A 21314-nucleotide genomic window follows, 5' to 3' on the forward strand; every position below is an offset into this window, starting at 1 on the left:
ATGGAAGATTTCCACATCAACACCTCGCAGGACTACAGCTTTGATTATGACTACGATTACAGCAACATCACCTTTTCGGATGACTATAACCCTCATGGAGAAGTCGATCCCATGTTTGTGGTGACATGCACAATAACTGCTATCGGCCTTCCTTTGACCCTCTTGGCCATCTGTGCTGTTTATTCTCTAGTACGTAACTTTTGACTGAGATTTATTTGATAACTGTCTGTGTCATGTGTCTGTTGTACAGTTTGATTGTGATGGATCTTGCTCTGATCTTAATGTACAGGAACAATTTACTTCATTATTAAAATTAACATGATGTTTATTGGATCGTAAACTCATGCAGTTTTCATGTGTGGCACCATTTAGTAAGAACTAAGTCTTCAGTTTGGGTATTTTGTAATCATGATGTTTCCCTGCAGGTGAGAAAGGATCATGTTGTTCCGATCTACGTCATCAACCTTCTCATTTCAGACCTCATTCAGTTCTGCTGCCTGATCCTTCAGGTGACACAAACTTATTTTTTGACCAATTATGTAGCTTTTATCTACTTCAGTTGTGTGATGGTCAGTATTTGCTTCATGGTGTGCATCGCCCTGGAAAGGTAGCAATCTGTCTCACCAGTATGTGTGTAGCTTCTTCTGTGTCTTTCAATTATATTTCTATATAAATGTGAAGCCTCTTGAACACAGCATGTTCATCTTGTATTACAGGTATCTGGTCATCGCCTGTCCACTGTGGTACCGCTTCAGACACACCATCAAGTTCTCTGTGGTTCTCTGTGTTATGGTCTGGGTCCTTTCTCCTGTCCTGTGTGTCCTCACAGTTTGGGTGCTGCCGGATGGTTCTGTCACAAGAATCATCATGGGGACTTTCTTCCTCTCCCACTGTTCATCTTCTTCCTGGGTGGGACCATCAGAGCTCTGTCTGCCAGTCGTGTCCCCTCTGATGAAAAACGAAGAATTGTTGGAATTTTGGTCCTGGTGTTGCTTATTTACACACTGCTGTTTCTGCCAGCCATCATTTGGTTCATGGCACATATCCACATTCAGAACCTCGGATTCCTGACACGTGGGTTTCTGATGTTGAGTCCCCTTGCAGACTCTTTTCTGTATGTTTTCATGAGGAAAGGGACCATAGACAAGCTTCTGGCCTCTGTGTGTTGCTGCAGAATGGACAGCAATGACAGCAGCAGAATGGACAGCAATGATATCACCAGTTCAACAGTGTGAATGATGACAACATTCACTCAGTCAGCTTCATGTAGGAAGCGAATGGAGTGAGGTACATTATGTTGTCTACTGATGTGATTTCCAATAAAACACCTACGTCTAGATAAAAGTGTTGCTGTAACTCTGCTGTGGGAGAACTGGCTGCTGGGAAATGTGTTGGTGATCTTGTTCTGGTTCACTGTGATGGCTCCAACAAATGTAAATAACTTTTTGAGTTGTAAGTTGATGTCTATCATTACTCTCCTATAATCACCAAAGTAAATCAGATATGATTATTCTATTAGCTGAGCTCATTAAACTCACCACACCGTCTTGTTCCTGAATCTTTTTATTCTGACTGTTTGTTAACACAGGGAGAACATCTGAACAAGTCTTTAGAACCTTTCCTTTATTGGTCATTGTGATAACTAATGTCTGTTCCTTTTTTATTATATTGTTGTATAAATAAGAAACATGACTACACAATATTTGTTTACCTTGAAGTTGTATTTTTGGTGCTAGTTTTTAGGATGGAGCAGCTGTTGTGTGTTTTCAAGAAATATGACATCTTGTATCACTTCCCACATAATATATGAAACTGTGCATGTTCTGGAAATCCAATTAAAAATCTGTCTCTATACAAAAATGTGCGTTTACTTTTGAATTGTTCTCTAAATTACAACATGATGAATGAAGTTTCAACTAAATCTCTGCTGGTTGACAAAAGTCTGGAGCAGGACGGCTTCATGTACTCTTAAAATGATCCTGTTTTTGGCATTATAATTCTGGTGGGCCTATGTGCTCCAATGAGCACTGTTAGAATTATTGCTGTAAAATCTTTCCTCCTACTAAATTCCCACTAAAGGCTAAACAATAAAACAACATGATGTATGATGTACGTTGTGATGTCGATCAATATGAATGTGGTTGAATAGCTGGGATGAATTATTTACTTCAAGTGAAGCTACTGACTGAAGAAAATCCACAAAAGAAAAAGACATTATCCTCATTAGAACTACTTTGTGTCTCATGTGTTCACGTGTTCAGTTACTTGCTGATGTCACTGTTAATGTACCAGCCTTCTCAACCATCCTATCAGGGGAAAACTGTTGCTTCTTTTCCCTCATCAGGACAGATGTTTATAACTCAGGGTTCAAACTTTCCTGTTCCCTGAACAGGGATGTAATGCTTTCATACTTTCAACACAACTTATTATACGACAAAGACAAACTGGAGGAAAAGAGATAAGCAGAAACTGTTTAGAGTACACATGCAAGCAACAATGAAAATCATCTTTAGCTGATCTTGAAATTGTTGTAGCTGTCTGTTACAGGTGAAGGCCTGCATGTTGTCTACAGCATGACGGTTACATAGCATGTTGTTCAGAGGAAGAAGAGATTATTTTTGTTAAAGGCCAAGGTCAATTATTTTAGGCAACATTTATGCAAGTTAGCCGAAAATACAGGGACACGAGCAACCAGAGTGAAGAAACACTGAAAGGTTGATTCCCATCTACTTACGGGGAAGTAGACGGGGGAACAGTCTGTTAATATTACTTCTTTTTAAAGTGAGAGCGCTGTGAGGTTTAAAATTGTAACTAATCTCATTAAGTCGTGTTTTCTACGAGAGAGTGGGAGAAAGAGCTGTTGTGTCAGTAAAGACAGTCACCAGTGTTAAAGAAAGGCTTACAGTTTAGGCTGTTATATACAACTACTACCACTATTATTGTTTATCTCATCAAACCCTTTTTTCTGCCTGAGTGCATGTCAGGTTAACACATGTTAAATAAAAGTGACCTGAAAAATAAAAACAAATAAGAGAATACTGAGTGTACAGCATGACATCACATATCATGCAGCCTCGCTCTGAAAACTGGATGAGTTCCAATTTTTTTTTTTTTCTATTGGTTGACGATTACTTTGAGTGAAAAAAAAATGTTATTTTGTGTTATTTTCTGTGGGGCAGTCATGTCGATGGTTGAGTAGGAAATCATTAACCACTTAAATTGATCATAATTTCCTCCTTTAACCACAATAGAATAATGTATCCATTAGCATAAAAAAAATGCCAGCATGCATATTCCTCCCTCCTCTAGAGGTGGAGTAGATAAACAGGAGACTGCTGCATGTTGTCACTTACTGAGTGCAGAGCATTTGGATGCAGAGGACAAAACATCAGACGCTGGTGTAGGAAACCCAATGAGGTGGAGTCCTTCAGCTCTGAAAGGTACATTTTGTAGCTTTTTTTTTTTTTTCTAATCATATTTTCTTTTAGAAAGAGATGACAAGAACTACAAACAAAGCAGCTTTTATTTGAAATGATTGTGGGTAGACTTTAGGTTAACAGACTTTGTGTTTTACTTTAGTGATATCACTGAACAATGTCAGGTAGGTATAAACATCTTTCTCCCTCTCTACAACCTGATCTCTCAAACAGGTTTCAGTCTGAAGAATGGCAGATTTCAACATCACCAACGCTTCACAGGTCAACAGCTACAATTCCAGCAACAATGCCTCTGACTTTGATTTCACTCCCATGTATGTGGTGACATCTTTAAACATTTCCATCAGCCTTCCTCTGACCCTCCTAGCCATCTATGGTGTTTATTCTCTGGTACGTACGTTTTAACTGAGATTTGTTTATTAACTGTCTGCCTCGTGTGACTGTTGTGCTGTCTGTCTGTAAAGGATCTCGGTCTGATCTTATTAATGTACATGACTAATGTACTTTCATTAAAATGTGCATGAGTCAAACACATGAAGATTAGTGTGTGTGACTCCATTCCAGCCTTCTGTTAAACTGTTAGTGGTTAACGGTTCCTGGTACCATTTACATTGTCGAGTTTGTTCAAACAATTTGTACAACAATATTTGTGGTCTGTGTTTGGATTTTTTTTAAATGCAAACAACCATGGCACATGTAAAATTTGTAGCCATTCACTGTGTTAGTGTCACAATGTTCATTCCCTGAATTTCCCTTCAGCATAACTATGGGTTGAAGTTTTGTGTTTTAGCCAAACGTCTCAATAACTGCAATAAACTTTACATACATTCATGGAGCCCAGAAGTTGAATAGTAATAATAACAACTTTTGTGATCAATGATGTTTCTTTTGGCACCATCATCAGGTAGAACATTTGAAGCTGACAATTTTTGACCAAGTACCGACGGACATTTCCATCAGCATCGGCTCTACTTTTTGGTTGGTGGAAATTAATAGATTTTAGAATGCTAACATGCCAAAAATAAGATGGCGAAGGCGGTGAACATGACCTGCTGAACATTGAGATTTTTTCATTATGATCATATTAGCATTCAGCTGAAGGAACCACAGAAATGCCAGCATGGTTGAAGACTCTCAAAGCTAGATCTACTATGAAAGAAATGGTACTACCAAAACTCTTTGACTACTTGTTTCCATTACAATAATCACATCTTTTACTCGATTTTAAGATATTTGTCAAAAGGTTTTACTAAAGCAGCTGTTCCTCACATCCTCACTGCTGTGATTAATCAGTGTATCATATATTACATTTCTGCAGCTCAGAAAATAAAAAAACTAAATGTTAATAAATGAACTTTAACTGTTGGGCAGATCAAGATGATGATTTAGAAGGAGGATTATTATTTATTTCCTCAGTTTTGCCAGGAAAACAAATGAACCCTCTGTATAAAAAATAACTCTTTAAAAGATATGTAGCATTAAAATGAATAAAAACAACAGACCATTCTTACATATTTTGTGGATTTGTGTACCCACATTGTCAAATGTTTCCAACCATTTTTAAACCCAGAGAACTCAAGTTTACTCAAACGGTGCATGTATTTTGGTCACCAGTGCGACTTCCAGGAGAATGTCAAAAACCTAACATGAATAAAACATTTCCTCGACTGTGAACATCTGCGCCTGAGTCACATCAGATAGATTTTTGCTCACCACCAGATAAACAAGTTTGTATACAGCATCATTTGTGTTTATTGGTCTTACTTATGAAGTGTTTTTCTGCTTCAAACAGATTTTTTTTTACTGTACATTCTCCATAAGCTAATGGAGCAAACAATGGCACGTGGAGAGTGTGTGTTTTTGTGTGTTCAATTTCATGTCAACCTCTCACTAAATGTAGCACTCACCAGGGAAACTGGTTCTTTCTCTTCTTTTTCCCCTCTCATCTCTGTAACGTTGCGTTCAGGAAGTAAAGTACATTTCCCTCCAGCAGTCAACATTACAGAAAGCCCAGACACCTTTGCTGATCACTACTGGAGTCATGTTAATAAACCAGAGTGAAGATACATCGACTTTTTGATCTGAAAAGTTAAAAAGTAAACTCTGCGTTCTCCTTCGGCTGGTAAACGGCTCCAGAACAGAGCAGTCCGAGGTGACGCTCGGTTCTTATTCCTCCAGCAGGTCTTACATTGTCCCTGACTCTCTAGCTGGCTCTGAGCAGCTGAGCAACAGGTCTTACCCACAATACACTCAGCAAATGTGGTTTGTTTTGTTTTGATAGAGAGCCCCTAGTGGCAGAAAATACATATTGTATGTTTGTTCATACATGTTACTGCAAACAACTTTTAATTAAACCTGCTTCCTTTTGAAATTAATTTCAAGAGCCCTTTTAGCCTGTTCACAACTATTAGAAATTATAATATTTTTTCTGTGCTTACATATCTTTACAAATGAATGACAGCGATGTCACAAGCCAAGTTTTATACTCATGAATGTGACACCACAGAAAAAAAAACATCGACATGTGCCATTGCTGAATGTCATCTTTTTTTTTCCGACAGGCCAATAGCAGTTGACAAGGTGAATATCGGTCAGTAACCTCCCTGTTGTTCAAAACTTCTTGTTTAATTTTATCCTGCAGTTGCAAAATAATCATGCTGCTCGGACCTACATCATCAACCTTCTCATTTCGGACCTTATTCAGCTCTGCTGCATGATCGTTTGGGTGGCACGACGGGACGATATGAAGATAATGAGAGTCGTAAATGTTTTTTATTTTTGCAGTCTGATGGCCAGTATTGGCTTCATGGTGTGTCTTGCCCTGGAAAGGTAACTGTCCAGTATGTGTGTAGCTACTTATGTACGTCTGACTATTATGGTGTTTGAGGAGTTTCAGAATTATGCAGTAATATATGTTCATCTTGTTTTACAGATATTTGCTCATCAGCTGCCCAATGTGGTACCGCTTCAGACAAACCATCAAGATCTCTGTGGTGGTCTGTGTTATGGTCTGGGTCCTTACTCTTGTCTGTGTCCTCATTTTACATTTCTGGGGTGATTTTATGAGTCAGAAAATCGTCATAGGGATCTTCTTCCTCCTTCCTCTTCCACTGCTCATCTTCTTCCTGGGTGGGACCATCAGAGCTCTGTCTGCCAGTCGTGTCCCCTCTGATGAAAAACGAAGAATTGTTGGAATTTTGGTCCTGGTGCTGCTCATTTACGTGCTTCTGTTCATGCCCAGAACAATTTGTAACCTGGCAGATGGTTACATATATGACCATACTCTCTTCAATCTGTCTTTTGTGTTTCTCCAGTTGAGTCCCCTTGCAGACGTATGTCTGTATGTTTTCATGAGAAAAGGGACCATAGACAAGCTTCTGGCCTCTGTGTGTTGCTGCAGAATGGACAGCAATGACAGCAGCAGAATAGACAGCAATGAGATCAGCAGTTCAACAATGTGAATGATGACAACATTTACATTCATGCTGATTATTAACTTTTCATCACTAAAAAGTATATTTCTGAAAACAAAAAAGACTGTGTTTTTAAATACTTTGGCGATTAGCTGACATGATAAATGATATGACTTGTGTCCGTACCAGTTTGTCCTGACATATATTCATTTCTCCGGTTGACATTTCTTTTTTTAAAGTGCCATCTAAACAGAGAGTTTAACCCTGCTTGCTTTACATAATTCAATACTTTGAGCACATTCGTGCTTGACTACAACATTTACAAATATAAGAACTTCTTATTTTTTTTTACGATCCGGCTCGTTTTAGAGAGCAGTAACACAATTTGGACAAGAAATGAGGTGGACTACGACACTGGACCGGCTCAGGGTAAGGTCAGAGTTTAATTAAATAAATAAGGAGAGTGTACTTGTACAAGAAAATTTGGTCAAATCACAGCCACACCAATCCCAGACGCCAGTGAACCGGAAACAGGAAGTAGGAAGTAGAAGGCCTCAGCTCCAGAAGGACCAATCCGCGACAGGGAATCACACAACCAGATTTGCATAACTGGCAGAATCTCTCATGGAACACAACACAATGGTTACAAGTTAAACGGCAGCCAGCGGCGGCCGTAACATTTTAAAACCCTTTTTGAAGGGTATTTAATGTAATATTGTGAGTTCTTCCTTAAACACAGGCCTATTTGCAAGGTAGCAGTCTTAATTATCACATCTATATTTACACCACTGCCATGTCCTGAGGAAAGGCTCCTGTCCGATCGATGGTGAATCAATTGTTTTCTATTTCAGAGTCTAATTTCATACATCAAACATAAATAATATATCTGTATGTGTTGGATTATCCTGCCAGCATGTCTTGTTGTTTAAATACAGTCAGAACAGCAAAACGATGGATTAGAAAAAGGCCTTTTCAACCTTGTCAATGGACATGTTAATGTTTTGCTGTGAAACCAGGTCACATTGCAAACTGGCAGATCTTTTCTATTCCTGCTGGTACTAACCACTGTGATATCTTCCAGATCCACCAGAGGGCCCTACCTGCCTATCTGTCTGTTCTCTGGGCTCTCTATGTATACACTTTGTAAATCGCTGTTTCCTTTCACAACAGTTTTATATTGTATTCTGGGTATCATTCTGTAACTGTTTTCCTTTTCCTTTTTTAAGGCTGAAAATGTTATGTGCATTTCTAGTGCAAATATCAGATGGAAAACATGATGCAACTAAATGGTTAAATGCGGCGATACCTTATCTCTTCAGAAGAAGAATGACGATTAACATGCAGCACTGATTGTCACTGTGTGTCACTGTATGGATACGATGGGCAAAACGGCAGAAAACCATGGTTAAATCTGAAACTAACATGGAAATTATATGACAGCAAGATAGGATCTGTTGTCCATCTGACCGAGGATATCTAAACCTGCATCAAGCTCAGCTGATGTTGACGTGTCAAAACTGCAAAGAAATAATATCTTAAACATGATGACTTAATGCATCAGGTTATTACCGCAATTTTAATTCCTTTATATTCTGTGCTAGATTCACAAATGTTAACCTGATCTGCAGCATGTAGCTGTGGCTTAATTTCCGGCTTCACTCCAGCTAGAGATATCAGATTGATCAGGTACATGCTCTCTTCAGTTGGCTGTAGAAAACAAAAATGTGCAAAATAAGGCCCTCAACACAGGCTTCTATTACTCAATGCACTTTGATGAATCATCAGTTTTGTCTCACTTCATTAGAAAAGGAAGAAGTGTTTCACCATGGTTTCACTTAACAGACTGTAGACTGATGCAGAGGACAAAACATCAGGTAGGAGCTTTGAGAGCTTTCATAGATTAATGTTGCTGCATCATTTGACTATTTTTCTAGAGCTAATAAGAACTGAAAAAGTCACGAAAATGTACATACATGATTATTTTATGAATGTATAAAACTGAAAAGGCAAAGCTCTCTGGGATTTGATGTGACTGTGGGTTTTCTTAAGTCATTAGCTATTGGTCTTAATGTGCACTTTAATTTTACACTGAACAATGCCAGAAAGGGAGCTTTTTTTAATCTACCTATGATCTCATCTCCCAAACAACAGGTTTCACTCTAAAGAATGGAAGTTTTCAATATTAACATCTTACGTCCGTACCAAAGCCCAGTCGTGTATGTGATGACATGCATAATCATCACTATCGGCCTTCCTTTGACCCTTGCAGCTATCTATGCGGTCTACTCTCTGGTATGTTCACTATGACTGAGCTTTATTGTGTCATTTTACCCGTTGTGTCACTGTAACAGAACTTGAACTAGAACTTTTCCTACATTTTCACAGGAATAATTTACTCTGTAATTGAAGTTCACACAAAGTTGACCGGACACTAAGCACATGGAGTAACATGTGTGACTCCATTCCAGCATACTGTTAAACTGTTGACGTTATTGGCAATATAGACAAACACGGACATTGTATAAACATAAAGTAGTTGACAAGGTTGTCAGAACAATATGTATGACATCACTAATTGGTTACTGAAAGCAGCAGATGCTGCAGCACTACTAACAATTTGACTCCAGTCTTCTTCAATCACCAGGTTTCTGATCTGTTGCCATTTGAATGTGTCATAAGCTAGTTACCATACTGACATTTCTAAAAAATGCCCCACATGTGAACATTACATGTTTATTTGCAGGCTTGGGGGTGGTGGTGTAGTTACAGACAAGAAGGCTAGTAAGCCATTGACCTCAGTTTGAGACTGTGTTTCAACATTTTTAAGTGTGACACTACTAGTTATTTTTAACCCAACCAAGTGGTTTTTGTTCTTAGACCTAATCAGAGTGAAAACTGAAACAAAAGAAATTTAAGTTGAAACATACAGTAACGCTTCATGTTTATGCTTCATCATACACCCAGTGTTAAAATAATTCTGCGTTAATTTAGAACTGGAGGAAGGAGATCGGAGTCAGCTCAATATTCAAACAAGGTTTTAATCTTGTACAAGAGGAGCACTCACAGAGCAACACGCAGGTCTGTTACAGAGTGAAGATTCAATATCTGAAGAAAAAAGCATGGTATATATCCCTCTTTGTGGGTATGTTTTCACTCAGTTAGTTCCTAATTTATGACCTGCACTTAAAGGAATACTCCACAGAGAAGGAAGTGATAAGGAAGAGTTAAGCTTCAGTGGTCACTCAATACCAGACATAGGTAATAAAATGGCCTAAAACACGATCACAAGTTACAGGTCATGTTAAGCAGTTACATTGAACATTCCTACGTTGCACTTCAGTTTACATCTCTCTTTGAAGTGCAAAATTTCTATCACACCCAGTTTGCAGAAATTATAGGTGCCAGTATTTATTCTGGGAATTGGGTTAGGAAAATCTGGTCTGTAGTCTTCATAGTTGCAATGATCTGTCAGTTTGTCATATCTGGTATTTCTGGCAGTACAAATTTTTACAGCTTGTTCATTGTTACAAATGTTTCCCTGCAGGTGAAAAATGATCACGTTGCACCAATCTACATCATCAACCTTCTCATTTCCGATGTCATTCAGCTCTGCTGCATGATTGTTGATGTGGTACCTCTTCAGGATAGGAATATGTATTACATTGCCTTCTGTATGTACTACTTTGCTATGATTGCCAGTGTTGGCTTCATGGTGTGCATCGCCCTGGAAAGGTAACTACCTGTTTGTCTAGTATGTGTGTAGCTACCTCTGTGTCTTACTGTTATATTTATATATAAATGTGAAGCTCCTCAAACACTATGTGTCCATTTTGTATTTCAGGTATTTGGTCATTGCCTGCCCACTGTGGTACCGCTTCCGACGAACCATCAAGATCTCTGTGGTGGTCTGCGTCATGGTCTGGGTTCTTACTCTTGTCTATCTCCTCACATACAATTATGTGAAATATACAGAGATCATCTCTGCTATTTTCTTCTTCCTTCCTCTCCCACTGTTCATCTTCTTCCTGGGTGGGACCATCAAAGCTCTGTCTGCCAGTCGTGTCCCCTCTGATGAAAAACGAAGAATTGTTGCAATTTTGGTCCTGGTGCTGCTCATTTACACGCTGCTGTTCATGCCTAGCGTCATTTGGTACGCCACTTACTACCAAACCCTCACCACACTGTCTTTCACATTTCTTAGATTGAGTCCCCTTGCAGACTTACTCCTCTATGTTTTCATGAGGAAAGGGACCATAGACAAGTTTCTGGCCTCTGTGTGTTGCTGCAGAATGGACAGCAATGACAGCAGCAGAATGGACAGCAATGATATCACCAGTTCAACAGTGTGAATGATGACAACATTTAAACAATCATCTCCATGTGGGCAGAGAAAGGAGAGAAAATAGAAGAAAGGATAGAGATGAGACAGATACTGTCAACCACTGATGTGATTTCCAATAGGCCACCTAACTGTAGATAAAAGGAAGCGTTGCTGTAACTCTGCTGTTGGAGAACTGGCTGCTGGGAAATGTTTTGGTGAACTTGTTCTGGTTCACTGTGCTGCTCCAACAAATTAACATATGTCATTATTTTCCTTTATAATAACAGAAGCAAAACAGATATTGTTTAACTGAGGTCTTTGTAGTCGCCACACTGTCTTATTCCTTTACTTTAATTTTGACTGTTGTTTGCATGTTCATGTTATGTTAATCTTCAAAATACCTCATTGGTTGTTGATGGTTCATAATTACTGTGGAGTTCATCTATAAACACATTAAAAGTTGCAGCAGACATGTATGAATCTTTATCATTTCCTTATTAACGGTTTAAGAAGTATTTTTATTGTTTGCTAACGGTGAAATAACCAGTAACGACTAACTATTACTATTAATGATGAACACAGTGTAGATTGTTGATTATCAAACCCATTAAAATGGTGGTATCACAAGTAATATCTGTATATCATCTAGTGTTTAAATAAGTTTCCTTCTCTCTTTCCTTGAATGTATCACAATGTGTTTAATGTAGGTGATGTACATTCTTATATATGGGACAATGAGTCTGATTAAAAGTTGTTATGTTATATTTTTAGTAGTATCGCTTTTGCATTACTGTTTTTCTCTATGTAGCTTTTTTTCAATGTACTTTATTGAATGATTAATTGTTTTGGGATGTTGATCACCGTGGGCGGTTTGGATAAATAACCACAGCTGCATTATGGGAGCTGGTCCACCTACTGGTGTGCATGATGCTAAAATATGGGTGTGGCTTTAGTTTTTCAAACATTCAGGATGAAAATGTTACTGTTACATTTTATGTGGCACTGAGTCATTTTTAGTCGTTACCTTTTTTTTCCAGTGATTTAAAACCATTTTTTACCAACTTTTAAAAAAAAAATCATTTTACCTTTTTGAAATGATCCACTAGTTCATGAAAAAATATAGCGGCCTTCTCTTCTCCAAAGTTTAAAAAAAGTGGCAGGAATGAAGAGTGAAAAAATCTCTGGCACTCTCAGAGAACGAATCTATTGTGGGCAAGCTCACCTGCACATTGCAGGGGTAAATAAGGTAATTTCAAATGAATTTGCTATGTGGGGCTCCTAAAGACCTGGAGTATGCTGGATGAGTTGTATGGAACCATTTTGTCTTTTTTTGACAGTTTTTTGTCCTCAGTTACTTCAGTTATTTGGGGGGATTGCTGCAACACTGTTTTGCTGTGAGGTTGCTGAAATGTTTTCTGGACCACAAAACTTTGCCTGGCTTGTGATCAGCATGGGGGTGAGGAGATAATGACAGTTTTTTGTTTTTTTTTACAAGCACAACTCATCAAATTCAGCAGGACAAAGATGTAATAAATGGTTAACTGATAAACAGAGACCATTTGTTGTTGTGTTTTTTGTGTATTGATTCCAGTATGGGTCTATTTTATTTCCAGTATTTGTTGTGTTTATGAACTGCGTACAGATGGATGGGAAATGCAGGAGGACAAGAATTAATGTCCCGATGAGACAAGGGATGAGAATAATCTGCTTCAGATCAGGGGTTTGGATACGCCAACTGATGTGTGTAATTGCTGTCTGGAAAGACAACATGTCTCTGCTTTCTCTTAATCTTGATGGCAGGAGTCATGTGCTGTCCTGCTGCAAAAGGTCAGAGGAGGAGTGAAATGTCATCCACGAGGAATATGTCAACAACAATGTTTAATCTATGATAAGTAAAGACACACAAAGCAGAGCTTGTTGTCTCATTAAGTGGAACAGGTGTGGCATCCGCAAGGAAGATGAAAAGTATGATTGCTTGTGACTTACTTGCGTCACAGTATAGGAAGGCTTAATATTTAAACTGCTTGCATTGTGAGTCTGAGGAACGACAGACAAAAGATAATATTTTCAACTTTCTCATTACCATCATCTCACCACACAGCATCAGGCTTTTTGATTGCTACAACACGGATAGAGATCTCGATGCCGGAGTCTGCAAGTGAACAAACATAACAAGGTGAGATCATTTCTATATTCATTCATGTTCTTTTTGGTGACCACAAAACCTTCCATGTCGCAACGCAGTGTACATTTCATAACCTCTCATCCTGTTACAGGAAGATCATCATTATCTTATCTTGCCAAATACCTGTAATCATCTTATTTTTTATTATAATTGTTATTATTTTTGGTTTGCAACAGAGTCATTCAAATGTGAATAAAAAAACGATTCTGATTACTTTATCACTGTTAATGTCTGGAATGGTAAAATGTTTTATGCTCACAGCTTTAATTTTTGTTACCAAGATGCATTTGCCACAATGTCTGTCCTGATAGAGTTTCCTGTGAAGTTTGTACTTTCTTTCAGAATGTCAGAGTTTTTTTTTATTTTCCATCAGGCTTTTAAATGACATATTTTATTATTTTTTTATTATTATTTTTCAGTCAGTTCTTTATTATGAATTTAAACTGTCTGAAGTCTTGTAACTCTTGCATCAGTCTGAAAGCTTTCACTACATGAAACACAGACAGTGGTTAAGAGAATAGATCCTCTTTTCACTTTTCTCGGGTAGAATTCTTGCTAATACTACCCACAATACCTTGGTGGTGCAGTGACCACCACAGATTGTTGTTTCCACTGGAGACACTGAGGACAGCCCTCCGTCTTTAGAGGCACCGTTTGGTTGATTCTGGTTGGCAGGACGGCGGCTGGAAGGTCGCTGGTGATGGAAGATGTTCCGGTTTGATAGAAAAATGTCTAAAACTGTCACTCTTTGTGGAGATGGGAAACACAGCGGCCCTGCTGACACTTCCTCTTTCTTTGAAATAATCTCCACAATGATGTAGCAATCAATTTGCATGCATTATGTGCTAATTTACTAACACAACTTTTCATTTCACATTTAGGGAAGATAGAAAACCATATTTTTTTGTTTTACTTCCACTTATAGCCCCTCTGTTTTTTAGCTGAAAAGAGTTCAACTGTGTGAAAGTCTCAGATGCGGAGAGGGGGGACAATTTTGTTGAGGTTCTGATCCACCTCTGGAGGTAGAATCCAAATGATACTTAATAAATATATTCAAAGCCAACAGAAACGTAGGCTAAAGCCATCGACTCTCTGCAAGATGTCATGATTCCAGGGTTGTTGAAGGTTTATTTGAACGGGTGACTGACTTATCTTTATCATAAAGGTGAACATTATAATTAATAATAGCTCAGTGTTGTTAGGAGTCACACTGGTCCCGGAAATTATATTGATAATAAATAAGAAAAAGGCTCAACTAAGTGGATCGTGTTCCAGATAACAGTAAGAAAAAAAATGAGATGAGCCGAGGAGGAGGCTGTGTTTTTGATTACCACAGCAGAATGTGATCAAATTCACACTAAAGGAAATAATGTCATGTTGAAAGTCCCCCAGGTTTGACTCACCAGTAGCTCAGAGACTGAACTCTGTCACCTCGGCCGGTCCGCTCTCCATTCAACTTGAGGTTTCACATCAAAGTTTATTTAGCCATGATGTAGAAAAAAAAAAAAAAAAACATTATTAAGTTGTTTTGTAAAAAGGAAAAACTTAGTGTAAGAACCTACTGTATTCTCCTGGTCCAGTCTGTTTCCACAACACCACCTTGGTGTGTATAGGTGTGGTTGTGTTATTTCAGTGTGCAGGTGTAACTCAGCTAGCAACATAAACTTAAAGGGCCTAATTAGCAGGATATCATGTTGTTCCGTTCTCTTTCTTCCTGGTTCCCACGCTCCCATCAAGGACTGCTCAAAATGATGGTCTTGACAGTTCCTTCATAACTGTTGTTCTAAACTACTTCAGATGTGACGATATGATATGTAACCCTAGATTTTGGAGTTTGTTTTACACATGTCTAAGAGGTAACAAAGAAAACATAATCTCTTGCTTACTTTTGCCAAAGCCCGATGTATATATGTAAACCTGTTGGCCATGTACTCGTGTGTCTAATGTGTAATCTCTTCAACACCTTACTAACTAACATTTTACAACTTTACGATGTCCAAAGGTGATTCAGAGGTAAATGATCATGTGGATTGCACAGAAAGGTTTGCAGAGCCGAAATTCAGTTCCTCACAGAAAGAAAACCCGACACAGTGCAGCATTAGCGTTTCAAGCTTTCTGTGTACCGTGGGTGAGTAGTTTAGTGGACCACACTGTTAATTTAAAAAAAAATGTTTTACTTCTATCCGTCTCTAAAGCAAATCCGTTCTTTTAGGATCCCTGAACACAGTGACCATGAAGTTTGAGAATATCCTGGAGGAAATCAACGGTTTTGGACCTTTCCAAATCAGCATCATCATCCTGCTGTTCATCCCTCGTATAGTTCTGCCGTGTCACTTCCTGCTGAACAACTTCATCGCTGGTTTGCCTCCTCACCACTGTGATATCAACAAACTGGATGACGGAGGACTCTTCAGGAATTTAACTTGGGAGCAGAGGCTGACGGTCAGCGTGCCCGTGCGAGGAGATGGAAACCCCAAATCCTGCGAGATGTTTGCAGAGCCTCAGTTTCAGCTCTTAGCCAACGGCTCCAACAGCGCTGACCTGCCAACAGTTGGGTGTCAGAGCGGATGGGTGTTTGACAACTCCACCTTCACTTCCACCCTGGCAACAGAGGTACAAACTTCCTTCATAGTGTATTAATTCCCCCTGACTTTGACACAGTATTGTTGCATATGTTTATGACGTTTTGTATGTATACCTGAGTGCAACCCTATATATGAAAAGACAGGTACTTAATAAGGTAATGTAATTGTTTTTTCTCTGTTATCTGCTTTGTCAGTGGGACCTGGTCTGTGACAGAAAAAGTCTGGCAAAAACCACAGGCACAATCTTCTTTTTCGGAGTGATGACCGGGGCCATCGCTTTTGGATACCTCTGTGATAAGTATGTGTAGAAAAAGTGTCATTCCAACATTTTCATGATTTAAAGTGAAAAATCCTGCAGCTCACATCGTGACATCTTTAATGTTTGGATTTTTAAAATACTAGAAAACTGAGAGTTGTCAACTAGTGGTAAATTTTCGTTTTCGTCATATAACTTGAGTAATAAACATTTGTAGGAGTCTTCACTTTAAAGGAAAATGATGTCTGATATTTCCATGTTCATGTTCATGTTACTCTCCTAATGCACTTCCACTTCTTACTTCCAGGTTTGGGAGGAAAAGCACTCTTTTGGCCTCGTACATCATGACTATAGTGTTTGGCTTCTCCAGCGCATTTGCAAACTCCTACATTCTGTTTGCAGTGTTGAGATTTCTCACTGGGGTTGGACTGACAGGAATGTCCATCAACTCAATCGTGCTCAGTAAGCTAACAAGTTCACAATATCAACTTAAAAAGGTGACAATGACATCTCATGTGTTGTGTTCCCAGATTGTTTATCCTCCCCCAAATGGCCACAAAGTCTGTAATTGGAAGTTTAAGATTTGGGAAATGTGTAATGTTCGGTTAAGTAAGCAACTGTTACTAAATTCCCCCAAAAATGTAAAGAAGTTGCCAAAAGGATGATACTCCGGAGGAATGAAACGCAACAACATCACACAAAACACAAATATCTCCCTGAAAAAAACATTTCAGAACAAACAAAAAGAAATTCCTTTCCTAAAAAACAACATTTCTGTACCAAACATGTCAGAAAAAAACAACAAGACAACCTTTCATATCACATAAAAGGGACACTTCTTGTTTTTTTAACACACTGTGTCAATTAATGTTTTTATTATTTATCATTTATTCATTTTCCCCACCTTGCAGGCATTGAGTGGGTCGACACAGATCACAGGTCGTTTATTGGTGTGATCGGCAGTCTGGCCTGGTCGGTCGGTAACATGCTGCTGGCTGGATTTGCCTTCCTGATAACTGACTGGCGGCCACTGATCATGGCAGTTACAGCCCCTCTGGGACTTGCAGTTTTGACCTGGTGGTAAGTGAAACACATGCAGATGCTTTCATGCAGATACACTGCATGGTGCAATGAAGACATGAACATCCAATCATGCTCTGTGGCAAGTATAAACAAAGGGCGAGCGGGCATAGTTAATCAGTATCAAGCCAGTATCAAAGTTGTTCCTTATTGTGGCTCGGATGGCAGGAGCTGTGGTCACATGACTGCTGAACTTATTAATAAATTACTATTCAATGTAAATCTGTACAAACATGTTCAAAGATGAGAAGAAGATACCCTGTCTTTCAAAATGACCGCAGAAAATCAAAATAAGTTTAGGATTAACTTTATCAGAGAATTTTTCAGCTGGGAGGTTTATTACGTGATTTCGATTATGTTTTCATGTATGCTTATTGTGAATTATTTTGAATATCATTTCAGGTGGATTCCTGAATCTGCTCGGTGGCTTTTAGCCAACGGTAAAGTGGAACAAGCTCAGTATTACCTTGACAGATGTGCAAAGTTCAACACGAAGGAAAAACTGTCGACCAAATTGAAATTAGAGGCAAGTTTGAGCTTGATGTTAAATAGTTTTTTCTTTAAAACATATATGTGTATGTGTTTATGTGATTATATGAACTTTGAAATCATTTCAACGTCCGTCATGAGAACTGGTGCAGCGTCCATCTGTCAGGGCTTTTCTGTTCTACCACTGGAGGGCGACAGAGTCCTACATTTTCAAATCCTTGAACTTACTAAACATTGCTGTAATAAAAGAATGATCACAGTGACCAGTAACTCTTTAAATGTTCATATGGGAATGTAAGAATTGCCTAAAGATATATTTGGGAAATGAGAGCCCATCCTCACATTACCTCCCTGCTTCTGTACAGACACTCAACAGCACTGAAATCCTGGGAGAGGAGGACAAAAACTACACTTACCTTGATCTCATCAAGACCCCGAAGATGAGACAGCTGACTCTGCTGACTGGGATTGTGTGGTGGGTATCACTCGCAAAAAATACCTACAAAGACATGAATGTAAATAGAAAAATATACTTGAGTGCATGGAAGGGGACAAACTTCAGCTACAGAGACAGGAGTAAGCACAGATGTGTTGTGTGTTGTCCTCTTTAGGTATGGAGTCGCCTCAACGTATTATGGAATCAGCCTGAACATCAGTGGATTTGGTCTGAGCATTTACCTAACACACTTCATCTATGCTGCCATCGAAGTCCCTGCCAAGCTGATGATCTACTGCTTCCTCAACATCATCGGACGGAGGAAGTGCCAGGCTGGGACGCTGTTACTGACAGGACTCTGCATTGCCATAAACATCTTTATGCCTAAAGGTTGTTGTGCACGTCTCTTTTGCTTTTTCCAAAATTACTGAGACACACATTAAATAAAAATCCCTTATCCCAGGATATGGAATATTCCCAGTACTGTACAAGGAAACAAGTTTGGTACAAATGAGGTTAAGTAATTTCCTAGTCCTTCTACATTCCACCCCTCATCTTTGGTTACAAGCAGTGGGTAGTGACAGAAAGGAGGAGATTGCGGATACAAGTGACCGAAATGAGTTTCCTCGATGGGGTGGCTGGGTTTTAGCTTTAGAGATAGGGTGAGGAGCTCAGAGGTGGTTTGGGCATCTGATCACGATGCCTCTTGGGTGCTTCCGTTTAGAGGTTTTCTGGGCACGTCCAGCTGGGGGGAGAGATATCTCATCTGGGCTGGGACTTGGCAAACGTTGCTGAGGACAGGAATACCCTACTGAGCCTGTTGTCCCCACGACCCGACCGGATAAGCATGACGGATGGTTTTCTAATTTTACATGAACTCATTGTTATATATATTATGTAGAAGAGCATGTGTATATGCTAAGCCAATCCAATGGTAGTCGAATGGCTTGGTGATGAAATAAATGTAACATATTTTAGTTTTAAATTCATTGATTGTTTTACACTCTTATCTTACGTACATTACATACTGTACACCGTAGATCTGTGGCATATGCGTGCTGCGGTTGCCATTCTTGGAAAGGGCCTATCAGAAGCCGCTTTCACAACTATCTTCCTCTACACGACGGAGCTCTACCCCACAGTCGTCAGGTCAGTAACTGTCATACCGATGCATAAAGCTGCCACATTAAAACAGTACTTGCTGCTCCACGGCACAGAGAGTAGCGTAAAGACTGTGACTGTGAAGTTATTATGTTTCATTTGTCTCACCAGACAAAATGGCGTGGGCTACACGAGCTTCATGAGTCGTCTGGGAGTATCTGTGGCTCCGCTCATCCTGCTGCTGGAGGACGTGTGGACTCTTCTTCCTCAGATCATCATCTGCTCTGTGGCCATCATCTCCGGCCTGGTGGCTCTGCTGCTTCCAGAGACACTCAACGTCAGGCTGCCAGAGACGATTGATGACATTGAAAAGCCACGGTTGGTCAATTCAACACATGAAAGCCACAATGTGTGAAATTTGAAGTCACTGTGGAGCCATCTGGTGGTAGTGTTGAGAGACACAGGCACAAATGAATGCTGATTTTCAAACAGAAAACAGATCGTCCTGACAGAACAACGTTTCTAGGTATGCATGGTACGATGAAAAGAACATGTTGCAGTTTTATTGACAGAAATTGCAATATAAATCACGATCAGTGGGAGGGATTCTGTCTTCATGTTGGGGTCTTTACCAAACACGTTTTCTTACATCTGCAAAACAAGATTTGCTGAACAAGAAATGTTTGAATGCTGCAAAACATGCAGCTTCTGTCATATTGCAATTTCAAAAACTAGATCAAATGAAAGTGACTTTTTCAATTAGTCTGACTAAATAACTGCTAACATGAAGACCTTTGAAATGAAACATGGTCCAAAACAAGTAATAATATAAAACTAAAGGCCACAGTTTGAAGAGTTGTGTTGGACTGCATTTTTCTAAGGTGTTGTTGTGGCAACTGTAAATCAGTCCAATTATCCAGTGCAGATGAGAATTGGTCAAACACTCCGACAGAATATTTCTTCTAGACGTTCTTTATTGCTTGCAACGGAGCACAGATGTTAACTGAGGAGAAGCAGTCTTTCCTCAGCCTTTAAAATAATTAGGAACAATACATTAAATGTGTAACAGCCACAAGAATACATGATCTCTTTCAAAACACTCTTCCAATCATCTCCTGATACACACACACTTCTTAACACTTCAACCATTGTTGTGTATCATACATCAACCTACAATCAAAGCACTTACACACAGAAGAGGCTTTCACCAACCCCTTCAGGATGAACTCCTCACCTAAGTTCAATCATGTACATTTTCACAGCACACATACAATACATGAATACATCCATTCACAGTCTGCAAACACATAACTATCACAAGACAGAACTCATGCTGGAAGCACAACAACTATAAGATTTGACTTTAGTGCAAATATATTGTTTTCTTTCATTTCAGAATGAATGATGAGTCCCCTGACTCCGTGGAGATGATGTCAAGAGTCAAAGATCAAAACGGACACCAGTGAAGAGACGAGTAAAACAAGGAACAGATGCTGCTGTGACCACACTGCCTTTTACAAATATAAGCAGTGGAGGTGTGTGTGCTGTTACGGTGTATAGAACATCTTTGTCTTTCCTGCTATGTAAGAAAAATCCAGGTCAAAGTCTTCTAGTGTTCGTAAACATCACGATACAGTTGAAGATAGTTTATTTATAGGTACAATATGCATAAATTACACCTGTCACTGGTTTATCTACAGGTGGCTTTTATAGTTTTTTATTCAACTAACCTGCTTTTACTACTAACATCTACTTTTTATATCTACTGAGTTACACTTTCTTTTTAAAAAACAAAAAATATGTCTTGATTCTGCCATTAATTGTATTAAATGTTTGCTGACGTATAGCGTGGAATAAACTTTGAGTTCATTAACATATTTGATTACTGTATATTCAAATAAAGTGCTCGTATTAGAATTTTCACACCATTCACAGCAGTTTTTCTCTGAGAATTGAAATTGGAACCATTTAAATGATCGTCATTCAATCAATCCTTTTAAATCTGTAGACA

The 21314-nt window shown here is 39.0% G+C and overlaps 3 protein-coding genes and 1 pseudogene across 4 annotated transcripts; all 4 read left to right on the forward strand.

Annotated features, from left to right (window-relative positions):
• LOC115596818 (G-protein coupled receptor 4-like) lies at positions 1–1270 on the forward strand (annotated as a pseudogene).
• Positions 1271–3749: 2479 nt separating this feature from the next.
• LOC115596821 (mas-related G-protein coupled receptor member A4-like) lies at positions 3750–6898 on the forward strand. Its single transcript, XM_030442233.1, has 3 exons — positions 3750–3827; positions 6079–6266; positions 6370–6898. The coding sequence occupies exons 1-3, from the start codon at positions 3750–3752 to the stop codon at positions 6896–6898; spliced, it is 795 nt and encodes a 264-aa protein (XP_030298093.1).
• A 2118-nt stretch (positions 6899–9016) lies between these two features.
• On the forward strand, positions 9017–11418 carry LOC115596822 (proteinase-activated receptor 1-like). The gene is made up of 3 exons (XM_030442234.1): positions 9017–9142; positions 10395–10582; positions 10692–11418. Exons 1-3 carry the CDS (start codon positions 9017–9019, stop codon positions 11197–11199), a joined length of 822 nt encoding a protein of 273 aa, XP_030298094.1. The 3' UTR covers positions 11200–11418.
• Positions 11419–13225: 1807 nt separating this feature from the next.
• LOC115596243 (solute carrier family 22 member 7-like) lies at positions 13226–21178 on the forward strand. 2 transcript variants are annotated; one of them, XM_030441127.1, is made up of 12 exons: positions 13226–13347; positions 15359–15484; positions 15569–15969; positions 16136–16239; positions 16505–16659; positions 17109–17277; positions 17680–17803; positions 18132–18241; positions 18378–18592; positions 19243–19351; positions 19475–19681; positions 20700–21178. In XM_030441127.1, the coding sequence occupies exons 3-12, from the start codon at positions 15589–15591 to the stop codon at positions 20767–20769; spliced, it is 1644 nt and encodes a 547-aa protein (XP_030296987.1). In that variant the 5' UTR covers positions 13226–13347; positions 15359–15484; positions 15569–15588; the 3' UTR covers positions 20770–21178. The 2 variants fall into 2 exon arrangements, with proteins under 2 accessions (XP_030296987.1, XP_030296988.1); XM_030441128.1 differs by lacking the exon at positions 15359–15484 and having other exon boundaries at positions 13230–13347.
• Positions 21179–21314: the final 136 nt, after the last annotated feature.

Source organism: Sparus aurata, chromosome 15 (assembly GCF_900880675.1).
Source record: "Sparus aurata chromosome 15, fSpaAur1.1, whole genome shotgun sequence".
NCBI classification, from domain to species: domain Eukaryota; kingdom Metazoa; phylum Chordata; class Actinopteri; order Spariformes; family Sparidae; genus Sparus; species Sparus aurata.